Raw genomic sequence first — 19,355 nt, 5'->3', positions numbered from 1 at the left:
AGATATTTAAGAGGAAGAGAATAATGAGGCAATGAAATCTTATTGGTTACAAAATGATCTTTATAAGACAAGACTGGGAGAGATAATAAGGCAAGAAATGGTCATGTGATCACTATTTGTGACCTTTTTTTGCTGGTTTCCAACAAAAAACATCCATTCAGAAAAATGGGTTTGCACTTACAAGTGTTTGTTCAACAACCACAGATTTGTTTAAAAACCATGGTGATTCACAACAACATTATAAAAATGATTGTAAAATCAGGTCCAGGCTGCAATATTTTGGTCATAAATCAAGGATTATCTGTATAGCCAATCTCAGTGAACATATTGGCAAGAATACTATATCTAGTATCTTGTGTGTTATACAAAGTAAATATACTAAGATTATAATAACAATTCTTATATCCTCATAACAGATTACCCGTTAAGGCAAAAATTAATTCTCTCCCATTCTGAGCACACTGCATAACAAGTTGGAATATTTATCTCATCTTAAATTACAGATCTGGTAAGGAGAATTTTACATTTTTTGGGCTGGATAGATATATAACCATATACTTAAGAACGGTCTGACATAAACTAAACCTAGAGACCTCAAGATAATCTACTTCAGTGTTGTTTAAAAACTATACCACCCTAAGAATATGTTCCTGAATTCTAAGTTTATTTTACCAGTTTGTTTTGACTTCCTAAAAAAAACTCGTCTCATTTTTTTTTTTTTTTTTTTTGGTAAACAGAAACTCAGAAAGAACAAGTGTAACGCAGGGAAAATGCAAAGGCAGTTGAATGGCTTGGAAGAACAATAAGTTATCTAAGTCTTATCCATTAATTCTGTTAAATAGTAATTGGCCATTATTTTTGGCAGGATATTTTATCCCACCATGGAGAATACACATATTGCCGTTTTATGCAAAAGCTTTGTTTAGTACAAAGACATTCAGAAAATAAACTAGAAATTACAATGGAAGACCACTTGGTTAAACTCCAAGTCTGCCTTCAATCATGCTCATTTAAAGCTCTAGGCGTCCCTTCTACTTTAGATATTCAGAGGAAAAGCAACCTAAGCTGTGCTCAGGCCATCTTTAGAGCTGCAAGCAGTTATATAAGCATGGCACTTTCTGTCTGCCTGTCTGACTGAGTGACAGACTGACTGAGTGATTGATGCCTTTCTGCTACAGCAAGAAATAAAATTTTAAAACCAAAACAAAATATAACCAAAGCACAGATCACTGTGAATAAATGTAACCAGGTCAGAGACAGTTGGCTGATCACATATAGTCCTTGACTTACAACAGTTTGTTTAGTGCCCGTTCGAAGTTACAGCACTGTAACTGAAAAAAGGGACTTATTATTGTTTTTCACAAGACCATTGTAGCATCCCCATGGTCACGTGATCAAAATTCAGATGCTTGGCAACCGACTCATATTTATGATGGTTGCGGTGTACCTTGGGGGGGTGTCATGTGATCATCTTTTGTGACTTTCTGACAAGCCATGTCAATGGGGAAGCCAGATTCACTTAGCAATGTTACCGATTTAAAACCTGCAGTGATTCACTTAACAACTGTGGCAAGAAAGGTCGTAAAATGGAGCAAAACTCACTTAAGAAATGTCTCATTTAGCAAAAGAATTTTTGGGACCAGTTGTGATTGTAAATCGAGGACTACCTGTAAATTCAATTGTGCTGAGTTATTCCTTATTTCAGAAACTCAGACATACACACACACACACACACACACACACACACACACACACACATCACATAAATTCAGCAAAGTTAGGGGATAGGAAACACCCAATTTTTGCCTCTGTTGATCTCCACAGGAACTTTAATTGCAAGGAAGGCAGAGGATAAACTGCATTACTCTTTCTTCACATTGTTCAACTAAAGGTCAAAAGTCTAGTCTTCCTGGGTTCTTAAGGTCCACATGTACACATTATTTATGATTTAAATGTTAAAATATTTTAAATAAAATACACTGCTGGTTCATAGAGCATCAGATAAAAGTGTGGCAAGATTCATACTGCTGAAATTAGCCTATTGTGATTCTGCTGGGTAGTAATATAGACTGCATTTGTCACAAACATTAATCGAGAACTGATTCTGCAGAGATGCTTTGAAAAATAGACGACCTCGGTGAAAAGAAACGGTGTTGTCAATCTTTTGGTATATATTGTTTTGGATTTTATACAGATAGTCCTCGACTTACAACAATTTGTTTAGAGACCGTTCAAAGTTACAACAGCACTGAAAAAAGTGATTTTCACACTTATAACCAGTGCTTTTTTTCCTAAAAAAAAAAAATGGTGCCAGAACTCCGTTCTGGGCGTTCTATGAGGGAAAAAAAGCCCTGCTTATAACTACTGCAGCATCCCCAGGGTCACAGGATCAAAATTCAGATGCTTGGCAACTGACTCATATTTATGACGGTTGCAATGTCCCGGGGTCAGGTGATCACCATTTCTGACCTTCTGAGGAGCAAAATCAATGGGGAAACCAGATTCACTTAACAACCATGTTATTAACTTAACTGTAGAGATTCACTTAAAAACTACGGCAAAAAATGTCGCAAAATGGGGCAAAACTCACTTAACAACTGTCTTGCTTAACAACAGAAATTTTGGACTCAATTGTGGTCACAAGTCAAGAACTAAGTATATGCAGATAGTGCTTCACTTATAAGCACAACTGAGGTCAGAATCTCCATGGTTGTCGACGGAGTTATGGCTGACTTTTTTTGCCATGTTTGTTAACTGAATCACTGCACTGTTAAATGTTATCATGAAGTCATTATGCAGATTTGGCTCCCCTAATTACATTTGTTTGTCAGAAACTACTGGGAAAGTGTCAAATCACAAACACATGACCCTGGGATGCTGTGACAGTCCTAAATGTGAGGGCTAGTTGCAAATCAGCTTTTTCAGTGCCATTGTAATTTTGCCCACTAAATAAATGGTTGTATATTGAGGACTACCCCGTATTGGCTGTTTTTTTTCTTTTTTCCCCTTATCAAAAAGTCCAACAAAACAGTTTGCAATACATGAAAGAAAGCATGAAGAGATAAGCTAAAATTAACCTGGAGTGATCAGTACTTCTCACCTAACTACTCATCAAAATAGGATTAGATCCTCTGCAAAATACTACAGAAGTATATGGATGCCATATGCTCCAGATATCTCTACCAAACATCTACCAGCTTCTATCTCCCATTTTTGTCTATGGCCAAAATCATCCGACAGTCGGAGGTGACCTATGACTAATTAAGTCCCTGTCCCAGATTTGGGACAGATATGAAACTGAGAATCATCTATCCATAGCACCAAAAATGTCTGAAGCTGGGAATACGTCCAGGTAAGTATTGTGGGGCTTATCCGTGCATAAAGATGCATTAGATTATACTACTAGGCATGGGTACAACTTTCTCTTGTGCAAGAGTTTTTGGTAGGTAAGCCATGCTGTCTTTTAGACATCCTATTATTTGCTTTGAGTGGCTGTTTTTTCTGATTGCAAATAAATCATCACAAACTGGCAATTTGAAAGGAAATGTTCAGTGGAAGCGTACTAGGTAGAAGAGAGGACAGTGCAATGCTGGCAGGGATAATTGATTCTGAAAACTTAAAGGCAAGCAGGGGGCCTCAAGGGATAACAGCACAGATAATTTAAGAAGAATCTAGATGTCAAGTATCTGAAAACAGATGACTGAGAGGGAGTTCATGTGGGAAGGAATTACTGGGGTTGGAAGTGGTAAACTAATTGCAAGGAAAGGATTTAACCAATTAATCTTTAGTAAAACCAGAAAACCAACGTAATCTTAATACTTTTGCACTGCCTGCTGCTAATTATTATTAACATTGATCCCATTTCATTCACTAGGAATGTATATTTTTGTAAATCAAATGATCATGGAGAAACATAATTTGATCTAATGCAGTAACTTTTGGGTCAAAATACGAAACTTTCTCAGTATTTGGAGTATATTGTTTGAATACCAAATAAGTTAAGTATAACTAAGCCGTAACGGTTTCAGTAACAATTTTTTTGATCCTTCTCCAGGCTATAAGCTGTGCCATGTAATATATACATATTAGGTTTAAACATACATGAATCACTGTGTATCTGGCACTCAAATACTCTTAATTTATGTTGTGTATACATCTATAATTGAAAAGGTACAGCAACACTTCAGTATATATATTGAGATGAAAACATGGAGAATGTAAGAATTTGTCTTTGGCAGTTGAGAAAGTACACCTGTCCCTAGCCCATTTTACCTCAGACTGCAATTGAGAGAGCACATAACAGAAAATATAATATTGAATATGTACCTAGAGAAAAGTAGTATGTCAGAGAAAAGGCTAGTAACTTTCTCTATAAGATCTAAAACAAGTTTAGATCCAAGAACTAAAAAATGTGATAGCGTTTTCTTTGTGCCATTTTCAAAATGTGAGTACATTTTCTGTTATCAATCTTTTCCTAATTAATCACAAAACCATTATACTATCATAGTATCATAATAGTTTAGAGTTAGAAAGAACCTCAGAGATCATCTAATCCAATCCCCTGTTGAGTGCATCTAAGGTAGTAGTCCCCAACCTTTCCAGTTTAGTGGACCGGCAACGGCGGTAGTGGTGGTGGGGAAGGGATGGCTCTGCATGTGCGCATGCTGCTTGCACAAATGGAGCTTCCTGTGCTCACCTGCCACTTCCACGGCCTGGTTGCCAAAGGGTCATGGACCAGCAGTAGTCTGCAGACTTGGGGTTGGGGACCTCTGATCTTTCTATACAGGCCAGTCTTATAAAAACACTAAATGAATATTTTGGCTTTGTTTTTATTTTCCTCTTGGTTCATTAATCGCTTCAGGAGGACCAGTCAAATAGGTCCTATCTCCCTGAAAAGGGGTGAGGGATGGAGAGGGTAGTACTAGGAAACTGCAAAACAGTTAGGGAGTGAGGACTGCTCTAACCATGATAAAGCTCTAATAGAAACATCCTCCACCTTTGGGTCATATCACAACTAAGACTATACTCAGATATAATGTACAACGTCTGATACTCACTATGCTCTCAATGATTTGGGGCAACTCCATGGTCACCTTGGTGGCAATTAAGAGATAAGTAAAGATCCCTAAGGACTATCAGCCTTAGTGATCCCACCAGCAATCTAGTGATGCAATCAAGCCAGGAATGTACCACTCAATCCTCCCCAGAGTTCAACTTCAGTCATAAGTTCACACCTGGTTATCTCTGGCATGCAATATTATCTCTGGGACCAAACCTTTGAAAGCCATCAAGATTTCCCAGATGACAATTGGCCCTGGATTCAGAACTGACATTATACCACCAATCCAGGTGGGTACAGTTCTGAGAAGGGAACATCTCACTCTGGATTTTCAGGGTTTACATCTAGTTAATGGAACTCCTTATGAATCTGGCTTCTTTGGTTATATGTATTACTATTAGAGGCTTGACAGTATATGCTAAATGTAAATTCTTCTGTATTGCATCCCATCTTGACTACTGCAACATGTTTTACAAGGGGCTACTCTTGAAAAAAGTACTTGGAAATTGCAAATGGTGCAAACCATTACAGTGAAATGCTAACTCAGTGATGGCAAACCTTTTAGAGACCGGGTGCCCAAACTGCAACCCCAAACCCACTTATGCATTGTCGGGTGCCAGGTGGGTGTGGCCCATTGGCTGGGTGTGGCCCATTGGGTGAGCGTGGCTGCAGTGGTAACGGCAGACTGGGTGGGACTAAAAAGTTCAATCAATCAATTTTTTTTTTTTTGCACACAGTGGCAGAGGCCTAAAGTGAGAAGGTTTTATAAAACCCAGCTGAAGGCCTAGGACTGGGGCAATGGCGCGCGTGCCCACAGAGAGGGCTCCGAGTGCCGCCTCTGGCACCCGTGCCATAGGTTCGCCACCACTGTGTTAACTAATGCAAAGTGCTTTCCAGGCACTGTTGAAGATGCAGGGGGACTGTTTGAAGCATTGTCTCTTCCGCTATGAACCATCCCAGTACTTTAGACTAGCAGAAGAGGCACTTAAAGAAGTATATGATGCTCTTCCCTCTGGCATGCAATATTGTCTTCTCTTGCCACTCCAAGCTACTCACTGCACTCCTCAAGGAGTCCCCCACTCTTATAATATTCCAAAAAATGGCAAGAGCCCATCTCTTTCACCAAGAGCTTCATTGTTAACTTAATTGATTTCAGTAAGACTTACTCTAATGTTATTTCTGCATTGAATACTAAATTACTTTATTTTTTTTAATTCTTTACCATGTTTTACTGTTCTGCTTTATAAGTTGCAAGCCATCACTTACAATTATAAGTTGTAAACCATCAAGTACTTCAATTGTTTTACAAAGAGAAAGATGCATTAGAAATTCAATGAATTAATTTCCTGCAACGTGCACTTCTTGTATGGTTTTATAGACTATGCTTTTTGTGTGATTTAAAAGGATTTGAAAATGATCACCAAGTTATCATTCTGCCTTTTTCTTAAGAGCTGCTTCATTGGCAGATTAATTTTATGTTATATTGGGTCACTGTAATCTGTGACTACATCAGATCAACTGAGGTGTCTTAATGCAAGCTAAAATATTTGCTATTGCAGACCAAAGTGCTAGAAGCAGTTCTGGGCCTATTTGATAGATTTTTATATTTATAGTAGGCATTTCTTTTGGTTAAAAAAAAGAACATATGAATAGGGCACATAATAATATATGTGTTAGAAATTTACCTAATATAATTTGATGAAATTTACCTATCATAATTTGATAAACAGAAAGTAGAAATTGACTCAACCTCATCCCCATAAGTACTCTTCTATTTATTATTAATAATAGGTTTGCTTAATAAATAGATTGAATCCACATTTCTCTGTCAATAAAGGGATAAAATCTTTAAGTAATTATAGTAAAAGTACATAATGATAACAACATTGGCCAGACTGAAGAAAAATAATAATTCCTGAAGTTGTGGCTCCTATTTTTCTTATATTTATTCAATAGAAAAGATGGGAAACAAACCATTGTAATAAATTTCTTATTCTAGGTTTCAGTATTTTCAGCCTATATTTTCTGCTCCATGAGTAGCCATCCTCAAACATTTTTAAAGATTGGGATAAACTGTCCATTTTTATAGATTAGCTCAAAAAATGCATCTCATAAATTTTGATTGATATTTCTGTTAATCTTTTACCATTTTCCTTTTAATTTTAACTGTTATATATGTATATATTGTACATATAAGGAACATATAATAAATAATTAGCTGTACTTTTTAAATGTAGTTTTGTGTATATATCAGTGAACCTATGGCACGCATGCCAGAGGCGGCACTCAGAGTCCTCTCTGTGGGCACGTGCGCTGTCACCCTAGCCCCCGTCTCCCCCCAGCCCCCACCTCATCAGCAGCCCCCCTGGAGGAGAGTCACCCCTGGGCAGCGCAGCCAAGCAAATGGCAGCTGGACAGTAGAGACAAGACCCCGCCCTTCCACCCCGTTGCATGCAGATGATACTACGGGGTGTGGGTGGAGGACATGGCCACCATGGCAGTGCTGCAGGGCCACCTGAGCGATCTGTGACGGGCCATGGAGGTGGTGGGTGGCCTGGCGGGGTGGGGGCAGGAGCGGGCGGGGTGGGTTTTGGGCACTCGGTCTCTAAAAGGTTCGCCATCACTGGTATATATGTATGTATGTGTGTGTGTGTGTGTGTGTGTGTGTGTGTGTGTGTGTATGTTTTCTGAGGTTTTCGCGGGTATTTGTATGGAGGTCTTTGGTTATTCGGGTTTTCTCCTGCATAAAATTGGAAGTGTCTTGGCGACGTTTCGACGAAGTCCCATTCGTCATCTTCAGGCTGGTGTTTTCAGCTTCGTGCTATTTACATACACATAGCAACTGTTTTAAAAACAAAATTAGTCAAGAATTTTTTTTTATAGTGAAGTGGTACCTCACTAAAATCCAAGCATACACAAACATGGTGGGCAGTTCAAAGCAGTTGGTTTAATAACCAGATATTCAAAAAAAATTCCTCTTAGGGAAAATGAGGGTTAGTCTTTGCTCCCCTGCTATATTTAGGAAAACTGTGAGCTATAGAAAAGAGGAAAGAAGGCAAAAGAAACAAGTAGGGCAATTTTTCATACATCCTAAACAAAATGCATTAGTATTGTTTCCCACAAACAAAATGACTAGCTCCTTTAAATAAAAAGAGAGTCCATATTTATGAGAATACAAAGCATGACAAAGAGTTGAGTGAAAAAGCCTGATGCTTCATCAAAATCTGCCTTGCAACTTCTTCAGTGTTCTTTGCTGTCAAAGAAGCTTCTGTTCTTCTCTGTTCTTCTTGGCAACCTTAAGAATTTCTTTCACTGTTTTTTGGTGGTCGTGGTGTCTTAGAGCTTACTTTGCTGATGAAGGCTGTGAAGCAGGGCATCTGCAGAGAGTAGGTCAAAAAAGTCAAGATGGCAGCTGCAACAACCCTGTGCTTTTTTAAAGTGTCTCACTTGTGCGACACAGACAAAAAGGGTTAATGTTTCCATTGAGCATCCTGACATTTCTGACCCAAACATGAATGCTTTTGAGGTGGAAGTGCTGTTGTTTTCTGTCACATGACTTTCCATCACTTTCTCTGGAAGTCCACCTTTTCCAACCTGCAAAACTTCGGTTGGAAGAGCTCCTTGTGACATCACCAACTACCCATGAAAATCTCACTAAAACTGTCCTTTCTTCAAAAGAAATTTCAAAACTATTTTTTCTTGAATACCAACTGACAGAAAAAATATAAAGGTATTTTTCTGCCTGGCATTAAAACAAAATCTTTAAAATTATGGCACAAAGACTCTTTCCTGGCATCTCTTAATGAGGTTTTATCTTCTCCACAAAAATCAAACTACTATTCAAATTTGAAGAATAAGTACTTTCTACTGCCCAAGGAAGTGAAGAAACAAGATATTTTTTACAATGGCAAACCTGATTCAGAACCAGAACTAAATCCTTTAAAATTGTATGTTTAATTATAGCTTATCTTCCCCCTTTTCATATGAAAATATCCTCAGAATGATTTGCATTAGGATATAACAATTCTTTAAGAAAACAACTACAGTATCATGCAACTGATAAGACAACAAAGTACTTCAAAGTAATAAGTGAAGATTTCCTTTTGTGCCTCTCCTAACTCAGAATTACCCCACTAGTTTGAAGTGAGCAGATGTAGTCTGACAGAAATATAAGATTTATTGCACCATTGAAACTCTAGCCTGCATCTCTACTACACATGCTTCATTGCAAAATTTTTGTTTGGTTGCATTGCAACCAGCTCTGCATCATCTTATGAGTTTTACTGGGTATTTGGGAGCAATTCTGTTAGCCACCCAGATCATCCCTAAATTGAAGGAACTGATCAAGACATTGACAACCCCAAAAGTTGTATTAATACAAAAGTCCCCTACAGAAATGAGGAAATTGTTTTGGCTATCCAGAATCTGTTGGCACATCAACCCATAAGTACGAGGGCAATTTGGAAATAAACCTCCGTTTGGTTATCAATGATAGACACTAGCAGATACAGAACTTTTATTATACACATTAGAAAACTACAACATTACATTACTTTTTGACATAATCGCCATTCAAATTGAGGCACTTGTCATAGCGTCTTACAAGGTTTGAAATTCCTTCTGCAAAAAAATCTCCCGCTTGGGAATGAAGCCACCCTGTAACAGCATCATGAACTCATTTGATGTGTTTTATGCTCCTCAGAAAGAAATTTTGGTACCCAACAAGCACAGAACTTGCGGTATCCCAAATTTTCTGTCACTACCTTGTACAAAACAGTCCAAGAAATTTGGGGAAAGTGTAAAGAAAGTGCAGATATCATGAACTAAAGATATCGGATCTTTTTGTCAATTTCCTGCACAAGTTCATCGTTGATTACAAATGGGTAGCCACTTCTTGCCTCATTTGTGCATGTCAGTTCATCCATCTTTAAACATGTGACACCATTGACATATGACACCTTCACTCATCACGTTTGGTCTGTAAACATTACACAGTTTGAGATGAATCGCAGTTACTGAAAGTTTTTTTCACACAGAGGAATCGTATTACTACATGCACTTCACATTTGGCGGAATTTTCTATGACGGTTCATTTTCAATTGATCTAGTGGACGAGTCAACTGCAACACAACCTTCTCCTTCCACTCCTCACTCCCTACTGAACAACTGCACACGGCGCCATAGGACAGGCATTGCTATCCCCACTTATTTCTTGTACATGCTCAAACACAGCTTTATTTACGAATTGCCCTCGTACAAAGTAGATTAGGCCTCATAACTAAGACATAGTCTTTCTTCCAGATAATTGTCATCATGACCAAAACAAATTACAATTGGGATCAATCCATGTGGAGCCACATCTCAAAAAAGAGTAGAAACATTTGCCATAAGTCATGAAGTTTTGAGCTACACTAGGTAATGTGTGTATCTATACTACAAGTCCATTTACAATATGACAGCCAGTTTGGTTTAGCGGTTAAAGCACCAACCTACAAAGCAAAAGACTGTAAGTTAAGCTAAGTCCTGCCTTAGCTATGAAAGCCAGCTGGATGACCTTGGGCCAGTCACTTTCTCTCAGCCCAACTCCACAGACTTGTTGTTGTGGGGAAAATGGATGAGGAAGGTATGTTGGGTATGTTTGCACTTTATTTGTAAAAATAATAGAGGCCGGTAGTAAATAAATAAATGTAGGCCATTTCCTCGCTACTAATTGTGTCTTCTGGCATCACCAACCATCAATCGCTGTGGTAATATAAAGTCTGCTTTCATCACTTTAGTACAGCAATGGTTTAGAATAGAATAGAATAGAATAGAATAGAATAGAATAGAATAGAATAGAATAGAATAGAATAGAATAGAATAGAATAGGTCTTCTAGTCCAGCCCCATGTTGAAGCAGGAGAACCTATACCATCTCAGACAAGTGGCTGTCTAGCCGCTTCTTAAAAATCTCCAGTGATGGAGCGCCTATGATTTCTGGAAGCAAGCTGTTCCATTGGTTAATTGTCCTCACTGTTAATTGTCCTCACTGGTTGAACAACATTACAAGATATTATAAATTATTATGAGGAAGTGGCCTTAGTTACCTGAAGGTTAGCATAAACTCCTTTATGGCAGTAAAATATACTAAATAAATATTTGGCAGCTTTTCACGCTCACCAATAATTCTCCTCACCAACTTTATCTCATTTTATTGTAAATTCCTCCAATGAAAAAAATGTTGTCGTTTTTCTAACTCTATTTGAAGCTCCATTCTTAAACCAGCACATTTTAACCATGCTCTTCCCCTGTCTCTTCTTAACTCAGTGCTCCCTGTAACCTAGAGTAGCAAGGCTAGTCAGAAAAATGGCAACTTTGCAGGCAGCACAACATCCCCAAGCTCCCAGATCCCACTGCGCCTCTTAGTGATATTTGACCATATAAACAAAATCATGGGAATTCAGGATACGTCATCTGAGATACTCTGATGGCATTCAGAGATGCTGCTGCATAGATAGCTGATGCAAGTCTCTGTTTGTTAGATTGAGCTGTTGGGATCAGTTGGGTATTGTACCATCCTTTCTACTGCATAACCACCTCACTGGCTGAGCTTTGTGACTCTTTGACCAGGTTAGTGATGGAGTTTTCCAAGCTCATGGTCCTTGGGGATTTCAACCTACCCTTGGAGTGGGGGTCTCCAAGGTGGCTCGGGATTTCATGAATACTATATAAAGGTACTTCAAATGAATGTTGGAAATCCAAATGTAAAGAAGATTTTATCATTTGTGGCGGACATGGGACAAAGCAAAGAAATATTGGAATAGGATTCATATTTTAATACAGAAGATTCTTAAAGTGAATATAAATATAAAACCAGAAACTTTCCTTTTGGGTTTAATGGAAAAAGGCTTGGGGGAAAAAAATTGGAACTTTGATGTTATATATGTTGATGGCAGCAAGATTACTTTATGCACAAAAATGGAAGGACACTTTGATCCCCACAATGGACGAATGGCTGCAATGGTTGATGGAGTTAGCAGAGATTGCTAAATTGACTGCTTTGATAAAAGAAAAGAACACAATTATTTTTGTTTCTACTTGGAAACCACTTCTGGACTTTGTGCTTGAGATGGAAAAAAAATAAAACTTTGATTTTGGGTTTTACTGATTAGATAGATTTGTTGATAATAGAAATGGCTAGTTTATACTATTATCTAAAAGTAAAAAGTTGAGGTTTGATGTTATTATCTTATTTTACTGAACCAAAGGGAGTTGCAAGTCAACATCTTCCCTTCTCTTTTCCCTCCCCTATTTTTCCTATTATTTGTTTTTGTATTTTTGTATTTTATACTATATAAACTAAAAAAAGAAGAATCTAAAAAAAATGGGGGAAATATTAGAAATAGAATTTCAAGACCACAATGACAGCCAGGTCATCAAGGCCCGACATATGACAGTGGTCATACGTTAAATCTGCTTTTCCTGCAGGAGCAATTGCAAGGTGATCTGAAGTTAAGGTGACTGCTATCATTTCTCAGTCATGATCTGGTATCTCTCTGTTACTCCTGGAGTTCTCTGGTGCTTGCCCTGCCTCTCCCTGCTTCAGGGAGACTAGACCTACTCAAGTGCATCCAGTAAGGTTCTAAAGAAGCTTGAGGTGGTCTCTTGATAGCTACTTGGAATGCAAATGATATGGAGGCTCTGGATTGGCGTTCAATTATGCACCCTCTCTCTTCCATAGATTTCAAAATTCCCCTTAGTTAACCCGAGGAACTGAGGAAAATAAAATGGTTGAAGAGATGCTGAAAAGATCATTGGCAGTTCCCTCCTTCCCATCCAGGACATAGCACAGAAGTGTTGCTTGAGCAGGGTCCGTAAGATTATCTGGGACACTACAATCCTCTTCACGACCTGTTTTCCTTGTTACCTTCTGGGAGGAGGCTTCGTGGTATCCGAAGCAGAACATCCAGATTCAGCCAGAGTTTCATTCCATACAGCATTAAACTTGTGAACCCTCAAGCTTCCTCCTTGTGTTATATATTCAAGATGGACAGTGTTTAACATTTATTTGTTATGTGTATGTAGGGGTGTGGGTCTATACCAGGGGTAGGCAACCTTGGCTCTTTTATGACTTGTGGACTTCAACTCCCAGAATTTTTGAGCCAGCCATGCTGAGGGGACAGGAAGAGGTTTCCAAGCTGAGCCACACTGGCTCAGGAATTCTGGGAGTTGAAGTCCACAAGTCATAAAAGAGCCAAGGTTGCCTACCCCTGGTCTATACATATGTTGTATATGTTTAGGTGTGTGTGTCACTTGGAGGGCAGGCAACTAAATTTCATTTTGGATGTGTGCTGTTGCTAAAAAAATGACAATAAAGCTTATCTTGTCTTATCTCATGAGTGCCACTGAAGGACAACAAAGAAGGACAAGGAAGAGTGAACCCAAGCAAATACAAGCCAAAGCCACTATTAAGGCCTACCTAAGAGTGCTAAAACTGGCAATGTTTCTCCATACTTATTATATCAGTGGATAGTCATTCAGATGTTCTGTTCAAGGTAATCTGGGCTCTCCTGGGGAGATTATTCCATCTGAGGCATCCAGGAGATTCAATGAAGGTTCATTGAATCTGTGTCTGGAGATTGTGGGGGGTTGAATAGCGCTGAATAGGTTTCAACTCTAGCTTACCGAGACTGCCCAATTCTGGAGAATTTCCATTTCCTGTTCTATGTAAGATTGCACAATTCTGAGGTCCTCAGCAACTCACAATTCCTGTTCAATGTCAGTAACCAGAAGAGTGTTTGCAACTGTGCTCTTTCCTGAATCAGGAAATTCTGCTCACTCTTGTCAGGCAAGGTAATCAGAGCATGTGTTGGACCCTGTGAATTAATTTTGTTAAAATATTTGTATTGTGCCCATATCGATTTTTTAAAAAAAAAAACCTTGCAATGCTGATTGTCTATTTTGTACTTTTGTTCTCATCTTTTTTTCTTTGCTTTTTTAAATTGCTGTTAGCTGTTCAGAATCATTTGTTTTGAAACCAGTGGCCGTATAAATTGAATGAATGAATAAATAAATAAATCCAAGCGGAGTGTTTGCAGAGCTATTATGAGAATAGTTGTGCATTCTGAAATTGTACTTAATATATAAATATTGACAATAGCAGCTGTCCTTCAATATATCTGTAACTACCACACTGGAGAAGACAGCAGCAGTTACCTCATATCTTATAGATCCTGCATTAAGCAAGAGGTCGGACTAGATGACCTCCACCATTGGCCTTCCAGTGCTCAGTTCTGTGACCATCTGATCCGAGCCCTCACTGTTGTTTTCCCTAATTACTGATGAAGAAAGAGCCATACTGTAGCTACCCCATCCATCTGGGAACCGTAGCAATGCTTGTCTTCCCTAATCCCGGAGATGCAATGAATTCCAAATTCCATAATCCTGAAATCTGTTTAGAATGATGGGAGTTGATAGTCAAGCAGGAGAATCGGGTATATCAGTAGGCACTCCAGTCGGCCAGGAATCCCTACGAAAAGTTCCGGATGGCTGGTCTTAGAGCTCTTACACCACCCTGCCTTCCTGCGAAGCAACACCCCGGGGACGGGCAGCTTTATTATCCCAGTGCTCCTCGGCTGTTTTTATTGACTGTTAGTACGCCTCCAAAAGGGCGTGCAGATGAAGGAAGGGATCCGCTTTATTTGCAGAGCAACCATTGCCTTGCCTTGCTTTCCCAGCAATATCACCTTGCCGTGGCAGCTGCTTGCTGACTGTAGTAGCAAGGAGCTCGCTTAAACCTGGGGTCAGACCCGCCTTTCTTACCCCACTCTATATTCCCACCAACCCCCGAGCTGAGGCAAATGGATTATGCCGACGGGTTTATGAAAAGGAATGGCAGGGAATGGCGGGGGAGCGGGAAGCAGGCAGGCAGGCAACAGGAACCCCTGTCCGGCGACCGCGGCATTTGTTTGCAGAGCAGAGACGCCTGCGTGCGAATGCCAAAGCCACCAGGAGAGGTTAAAAACTGCAAAATGTCCACGGTGGCAAAGCCGCGCGTGCCACTTCGAAAGCGCGGATCGGGTCCTGCGCGCCCCGGCGGGAAACGCGCCTCCAACGCCAAGGCCACAGTCGAACCGCCGAAGGGTCTGGATGGAAGGTGGGGGGGGTCTTCGTGCAGGGGGCACCGAGGACCGGCCTTTGGGCTCCTCTCATGGCACCCTGGAGCTTCGAAGGAGCCTCACCAAGTCTGGAGAAAGGAGGAGGCACGGCAAGAGGGGAAAATAAATAAACGCCCAGTATTGAGTATCCCGAGGGGGGGAGGGGCAGGCAAGCAGCAATAGCGCCTAATGGTGTGAGAGATAAGCGAGTGATCGGAATGATGGCTCAATTAGAAGCCAAAGGGCCGTTTGCCGGCTGACGGCGAAGCCCGGGCTTTCGATGCAGTCCGGCTTTTCTTGATCCACGCATTTCTCGCTCGGCGCCCGATCCTCCAGCCCGGCCATCCGCGTCAGCGCTGGCAAGCCCCTCGCGTCCGTGTGGATCCGAGGGCATCGGCGATGGCCCACGTGGCCCGGAGCCCGCGAGGACAACGGGGGGGCTTTGGATTCCTTCCAGTTCCGCCTGGCTTGTTTTCCTTGCTTTGCTCCAGGTTTTACTGCTGGTTGCCTGCGAAGCCTTTCGCTCCTCCCTTTTGAAATCCTATATTAGCTGTGGCCAAAGCAGGGTAAGGAACACAGCTCATTGTTGGCAAGGGCTGATGAGAAACTCGCCGAGAAGGGGAAGCCGCGGCTTCGAGTCTGTATGCCCAGCAGCAGCCAGAAGAATTCACCGCCACCCTCCACCCGGTCAAGCACACAGAGGACGAAGCGGACCGTCGCCTGCTCTATGCTGGGCGATTTCTGCTGACTGGGTCCAGCAGCGCGTTGGGAGCGAAGGAAGAAAGCGAGCGAGAGAGCGTGAGGTGAGCGGTGGGCTTTTCTCGCGCTCCCTGCCCGAAGCTCCGGGACGAGGACTGGAGGCACGGGAAGGCATGCCCGAAGCGGCTGGGGAGGGGGGGAGAGGAGAGAGGGAAGAGGCTTCCGCGGGAGCTGGTAATCCACTTATTCTTAGATCGCAAGCGGTCCTTGGCAGACTTTAATTCCCAAAGTTGCTGACAAGGAGAGCGGGAAGGTCGGACAGCGTTCTCCCCATCTGTAGTTCTTATGTAAGGCTTTTCCTGCAACAACACGCGTGGATTGTTTGTTGTTAGCATTATCTCCGTGGACGAGTGTTGCCGATTCGAAAGCTGGAGGAGTAATAAAGGGGACGAAAGCGGGGGGGGGCGGAAAAAAGAAGCCGGGGAGCGCCTAGGTGTGCGCGAGTGGTGACAGAGGAGAGGGTGGCTGCCAACCGGCGATGGTGCCCAAGGCGCCTTCCCCGCTTGCCAGTGCTGGTGAATTGGGAAGAATCTCTCTGGAAAGAGAAAAGGACCGACTGGGTAGAGGAGGGTGGGAAGGGTGGAGACCCAGAGAGGCGACTTCCTGGGGAAGAGAGGGGGGGTACCCAAGCTTCGGGGGGGGCGATGGGGGGGGGCGCAGGCAGGCAGTATAAATGTTGATCCTTTTCTCTGTCAATATTAACTTTCCAAAGGCTGGAAATGGCAGAGCACATGATGGCCATGAACCACGGACGCGTCCCTGATGGAACCAGTGGGCTTCACCACCACCCGGCCCATCGCATGGGAATGGGACCCTTTCCAACCCACCACCACCAGCAGCAGCAGCAGCCACCGCACGCCTTCAGTGCCTTGATGAGCGACCATCTCCATTACGGAGGAGGAAATATGAACACAAACCGTGGCATCAGGCACGCCATGGGGCCAGGGAATGTGAACGGGGGACACCCTCCTGGCAGCATGCCGCCGACCGCGAGGTTTAATAATACCCAATTCATGGCACCGACGGTGGCTCCTCAAGGCGGGCCCTTAACAGCCAGCATGCAGTTGCAGAAGCTGAACAACCAGTACTTCAGTCACCATCCTTACCCTCACAACCACTACATGCCGGATTTACTTCCTGCCAACCATCAGCTCAACGGAGCAACCCAGCATTTTCGGGACTGCAACCCAAAGCACAGCAGCAGTGGGGGGGGCGGGGGCAGCAGCGGTGTGCCAGCTTCCGTGCCCCACGTCCCTGCAGCAATGCTGCCTCCCAATGTCATTGACACTGACTTCATTGACGAGGAGGTCCTGATGTCCTTAGTCGTAGAAATGGGTTTGGATCGCATCAAGGAGCTTCCTGAGCTTTGGCTGGGACAGAACGAGTTTGATTTCATGACAGACTTCGTTTGCAAACAGCAGTCTAGCAGAGTGAGCTGCTGACTTTCGTGTAAAACAAAGGACTTTTTTTTTCCATGTGTATGAATGAAAAAACATTCCCTCTAGAAACAGTATTTCAAAGGCTTGTAGGAGCTTGAACACCTGGGAAGCAGAGTAAACTGTAAACTTGTATAATTTTTCTTATTTTCTGTGTGCTACCACCACTTCTTTATTTTTTTAAGCTTGGCCACCCATTTTTGTCCCCCTGACCTGTAATCATTTTTAACTGAACCTATCATATCCTCAGTGTCTCTTTCTCTGTCTCCTCTGCCTAATTTCTTCCCTGCTAACCTTAACCTGGCAGGTCTTTCAGTGGCTAGATGCAAACATGGGCAAAAAATAATCGTGTCGATATTCTGTGAGTTATGATTTCAAATGAGTAGAACTGCATTCAGATTCTTGAGTTTAAAAAGATTTTTTTTAAAAAAAAAATGCATTAGTTGATTGCGCGAACTTCAAGATAGATTCCTGCGCAAATACTGCCCTCTTCCTTTGTTTTGAACTATGCGTTGGAGTGATGCTAATTTTTAGTCTGCTAAACTGGAAGCTTAGCAAATGTGGGCCAAACCTTCCTTCTTCAGGAAAAATAATACTGTTACTTAAACTCTGCTGACTGTTCCTCTCCCCCATCTGTACAGATAAAAAGTGTGAATGGAATGGCGGTGGGGTCGGTGGGAGGGGACTTTGCTGGCTTTTATTCTGGTTCTATTTTCAACATCCTTTTATTTTGGTAATGTGCTTACATGGTTTATTCAATACATAGGGGGAAAGAACTACTGTGTTGAAAGCTTTTTAGGAAATTTGACAGTATTTTTGTACAATTTTTTTTCTGAGAACATACTTGTTAATTTATTTTATTTTAAGTTGCCAGTGTCCACAAAAAAGTTAAATGCTTTAACTTTTTCCTAGGTATAGTTCCCACTTATTTTTCCTAAACTTATTTTTCTTTCCCACCCCTTCAATTGCCCCTCTCCAAATATTTAGTACATATGACCCTTTTTAACTTGTTGAGCTGTTGGGTTGTGTGAACATTCTGAAGGAGTATTTACTTGACACCATTGTGTGCTATATGTCATGATCAGTGCAGAAGGTAAAAGGATTTAAATCTAATTATGAAATCACAGTCTCATAAGTAACATTGTAACATGCCTGTGTGATTTTATCAAAAGTGGAATTTGCCAAGAGGCAACAACTTGTGATTTGCCAACTTACTTACTATAAATGTAGTTGTCCAGAATTATGATGCATAAAGTATTTATTCTATTTATCTATTAAACTTTAATTTTATAAATACTCTCACAAGTACTCTCAATAACACTTTGTTCTTCGTGCACATGTATTCCTTACTATGTGAAAGGGCTTCATAAAATAAGCATGTAGAAGTTTTTGTTCCATCTTTCTTGCATCATGATAAAAGTGCTCTTAGCCATTTTTTGTTTGTTTGTTTGAAAAACCTACATTGCACTAAAATCATATAAGTTTTCATTATAGAGGAATGAAGAGTAGAACACATTGGTAGGAAATGGTTTGTTAAACAAAATTGAATTGTATTATGGTTTAAAGCTTGGACACAGATATTAGAAGAATAATTTCTGTATTTTCACATGGAGATAGTAAAATATTTAAATCAGTATATTTTATTTCACTTTCTCTTGGTGGGAAAAGAAAGGTGTCCCCTTCTTGCTTTGATCAGTACAAGATCAGGTGTTTAATATTATGTTTAACATGGCTACAGCAATTAAACACTGACCTGATATCTCACTTTCAAAATTATTTTTTAAGTTTTTAGATTTGAGGAAGGCATTTACAGATCTCTCTCTTACACTCAACCAGTTCAAAGCCCAAGTGTCAATTATCATTCTCTAATATTTCTAACCAGAATATAAGGCAGTCTGACAGTATACCAATTGCTATATTAAGTTTCACTGAATTATGTGTACATTAGAGTTTGTATCAAGCTGGA

At 40.9% G+C, this 19,355-nt stretch overlaps 1 protein-coding gene across 1 annotated transcript; it reads left to right on the top strand.

The window, feature by feature from the left end:
- Nucleotides 1-15,370: 15,370 nt before the first annotated feature.
- Nucleotides 15,371-18,694, top strand: LOC120309507 (cbp/p300-interacting transactivator 2-like). Its single transcript, XM_039346805.1, has 2 exons — nucleotides 15,371-15,997; nucleotides 16,666-18,694. The coding sequence occupies exon 2, from the start codon at nucleotides 16,673-16,675 to the stop codon at nucleotides 17,393-17,395; it is 723 nt and encodes a 240-aa protein (XP_039202739.1). The 5' UTR covers nucleotides 15,371-15,997; nucleotides 16,666-16,672; the 3' UTR covers nucleotides 17,396-18,694.
- The last annotated feature ends 661 nt before the right edge of the window (nucleotides 18,695-19,355 follow it).

This window comes from Crotalus tigris, unplaced genomic scaffold (assembly GCF_016545835.1).
Source record: "Crotalus tigris isolate CLP2741 ecotype Arizona unplaced genomic scaffold, ASM1654583v1 scf7180000018030.5226217, whole genome shotgun sequence".
NCBI lineage: Eukaryota > Metazoa > Chordata > Lepidosauria > Squamata > Viperidae > Crotalus > Crotalus tigris.
This window is presented reverse-complemented; position numbering and strand designations above follow the sequence as displayed.